Genomic DNA, 2940 nt, shown 5'->3' on the forward strand with positions numbered 1-2940 from the left:
AGTAGGCCGATATTGGAGGGATTGTCCCATAGGAACATGAGCGGTGGTGGCATTTAACAATTTGCATTCCTGCAATCTATTTTTATTCTTGCAGTCCATTTTCATTTGCGAGGAACAAAGCTAACTATCTCTTAATCTCGGTAAATTGATTGGCTAGGTTTGATGTAAAGGATATAACATGATATTTGAACGACTTGTTAATAAATGGCCGCTTGCACACGCTAGAAATAATACCGGAGCTCAATTAATGCCCCAGGTACCTAACTATAGGGCCAGCCTTGACATTAAACTTGGCAGCTAACCTTGTAGGAGGTTTTTGTCAACAGATTTTGCCATGGTGCATTTCTATCTAGCGTTTGCAGGGGCTCATGTACAGTACATATTCTCCTCCTCTACTATGTACAGGGTCTCAAACGGAAAACTTTTCGACCAGGGTATCAAGAAACAAGTTCCTCCTACAGTAGTAGCACGGGTAGGATCAGTTTGGTTTCAAGCTGGTATATAACAATGCGTATGCTCTGTGCAACGTAGTGCGACCCGATCCATGTGGCACAAGTGCGCTAAATACATGAGATTAAATAGTAGTAAACCTTGCGAATAAAAACAGAAAATAAAAATAAAAATAAAATAAATTGCTGCTATACCGCAGGAAATAGGTCTCGCATCTTCCATTTTATGATTGACGCTGATTTTGGCGGTTTCTACATCCTGCCATCGGAAAGAAGAACCGGTACTTGTAATTCGTCCTGGGAATATCTCCGGCAATTGGGAGAAAGGGCTTTGAATAAGGGTAGCCATGTCTATAGTGCCGATGGACATGGACATGGACATGTACTGTACATACAACTGTATCTACTTAATGTCTTGGTCTGTTGACTTTGTCTTGTGTGCGCCTGCTGTGTGGCCCGTTTTTGGTGATTTAGAAGTTCATCGCGTGGACTTTGGTTGGGAGCTTCCATTTGGTACCTACAATCGGGTCGAGATACAGAGGGGGGAAAAGCGTTGCCATGAAAATGAAGGGGGGAAACACATTTGATGGAGGGAAAGAGGCGGGGAAAAGAAGAGTGGGTGATCAGTTGGAACAGATACTCTCAACTTGATTGGAAAGGAAAAAAAGTAAAAATGATAACATGTCAAGCGCAGATAAAAAAACATGTGGTCACAGGCGAGTCGCCGGCCCTTTTCTATGCAGATTTTTTCTTTTCATGGTGGTGCTGTTGCTGCCAGGGGAAGGCAACAACGACATCAAAGGGGGAAAAGAGAGCGGTAGGAAAGACGAAAAAAAGGGTGGACAAAGGACAAAATAAGGACCATCTTGAACCCCGATGTGACCCTCATTCAGCCCCTCCTCCAACCCCTCATTCTTCCTCCCTCCCGTATGTCCTCCGTTTTCCATCGCCCCCTTTTAATTTGGTCTCTTGCCGTTTTTCAAAAACCGCCTCCTGACATCCATACCGTTTCAGCCTTTCCGTCCTCAGACCTCCCCATTTTTGTTGTGTTTTTTTTTTTTTTTGTTTTGTTTAAACAAAAATTTTCCCCAGACATTGGCCCCACAAAATCCCACGACTGCACACCGCTCCAACACCCAACACCAAACCCGACCCCGGCCCTGGTCTCAATCAACGCTTAAATGGACGATGGGTACAAAATCACTCGCACACTGGCACCGAAGGACTTTGAGAGAAGAATTGTGTCTGAATTGCGCACGGACAACGCCCGAGTTGCCCTATGTGGAGACGGGTCAATCTTAGTAATTTTGACAAACAGCAACGGATTTGTTTTTCTTCTTCTTGTTGGTCACGAAAATACAGGCCACACCAATTGGCCAAATCGAAGTCACTACTGCGACTTCTCTGGCCGGGAACAAATGTCACAAAACATACCGTGAGTCCGTGTGACCTTGCCCCAGATGACTCTGATTTTAGAACCCTGAACCTCACGCTTGGCCCGGTAGACGAATGCTACTTTCTTTCCGAGATAGAAGTTGGCGGCTTTGATATCTTCAACTCCCTCAAGTTTGATAAGACTATATGAACACACATCACCATTAGCTGGGCTCCCTTCCATATTAATCCGCCGAAGGGCGGCCAGGACCCAAATGTAAGCCCATGAGAGGGAAAAATGGTTAGAACAAAACGGTACCTTGTGTTGGGGTTGGTGGCTCGCTTTCCCCGCTGGTAGCTCAGGTGCCGACCCCTAATGGAAATATCTCATCAGCTTTTCTGTTCTGTTCCAAGTGTCTTTTGTGTCCATGTTTCATAGTCCCAATCTGCTTTGAATATCAAGATCCCCATGCCGATATCTGAGTCGCGAAAGGTCGAGCTCCGATCGCACCTAAACTGATGCAGCCGATGGGGGGATATCGATTGGGAACGAGATAAGGGTATACAGAAAAAGGAGAGGAGGAAATTTGTCTTACTTGACATATACTAAATCAATCCAACAAGATATATATGTTAGCGCACACAACGAATCGCTGGTCGATCTATTCCTGTCCAAACGAGTCCCAGTCTACCAGTCGCACACACAGAGACACACAGAGCGGACTCGTAACCATTCCCCGCAATACCCAACCCAACACTCAGGGGTGGAGAGAGTACTCACGTCTGTGACCGTGATCCGAAGGCATGATAGGCCACCGAATATCTGTGAAAATCTAAGAGGGAAAAAAAAAAAGGGACACAACCCCAGGTGGAAACAAGAGGGTTGAACTGTTTTCCTTTCTCTTCTTTATTCCCTTTTCGCAAAGAAAGGGTTCGGGGGGTGCGCCGGGATTTATCGTGCGTTGGTCGTTGTCGTCGTCGTTGTCGAGGAGAGTTGATAAATCGTGTCTGTGGTGGTTTGGTGCGACTGCAGTCCAACTCGGTATGGGTCGGCGTTAGCGAGCCCTTAAAAGTCATTGCGCTTTACATTTTCGGGCGGATGATCCATAAAAATTCA

General features: G+C 45.8%; 2 protein-coding genes across 2 annotated transcripts; one reads left to right on the top strand and one right to left on the bottom strand.

Moving 5' to 3' along the window:
- Positions 1-334: 334 nt before the first annotated feature.
- On the top strand, positions 335-564 carry HCAG_04317 (predicted protein; the record flags this gene model as incomplete). The annotated part of the gene is made up of 3 exons (XM_001540427.1): positions 335-375; positions 406-472; positions 532-564. 3 exons carry the CDS (start codon positions 335-337, stop codon positions 562-564), a joined length of 141 nt encoding a protein of 46 aa, XP_001540477.1.
- A 1085-nt stretch (positions 565-1649) lies between these two features.
- On the bottom strand, positions 1650-2629 carry HCAG_04318 (conserved hypothetical protein; the record flags this gene model as incomplete). The annotated part of the gene is made up of 5 exons (XM_001540428.1): positions 1650-1726; positions 1884-2026; positions 2143-2196; positions 2420-2429; positions 2605-2629. The coding sequence occupies 5 exons, from the start codon at positions 2627-2629 to the stop codon at positions 1650-1652; spliced, it is 309 nt and encodes a 102-aa protein (XP_001540478.1).
- Between the last annotated feature and the right edge of the window lie 311 nt (positions 2630-2940).

This window comes from Histoplasma capsulatum, genomic scaffold (genome assembly GCF_000149585.1).
Source record: "Histoplasma capsulatum NAm1 scaffold_4 genomic scaffold, whole genome shotgun sequence".
NCBI lineage: Eukaryota > Fungi > Ascomycota > Eurotiomycetes > Onygenales > Ajellomycetaceae > Histoplasma > Histoplasma mississippiense.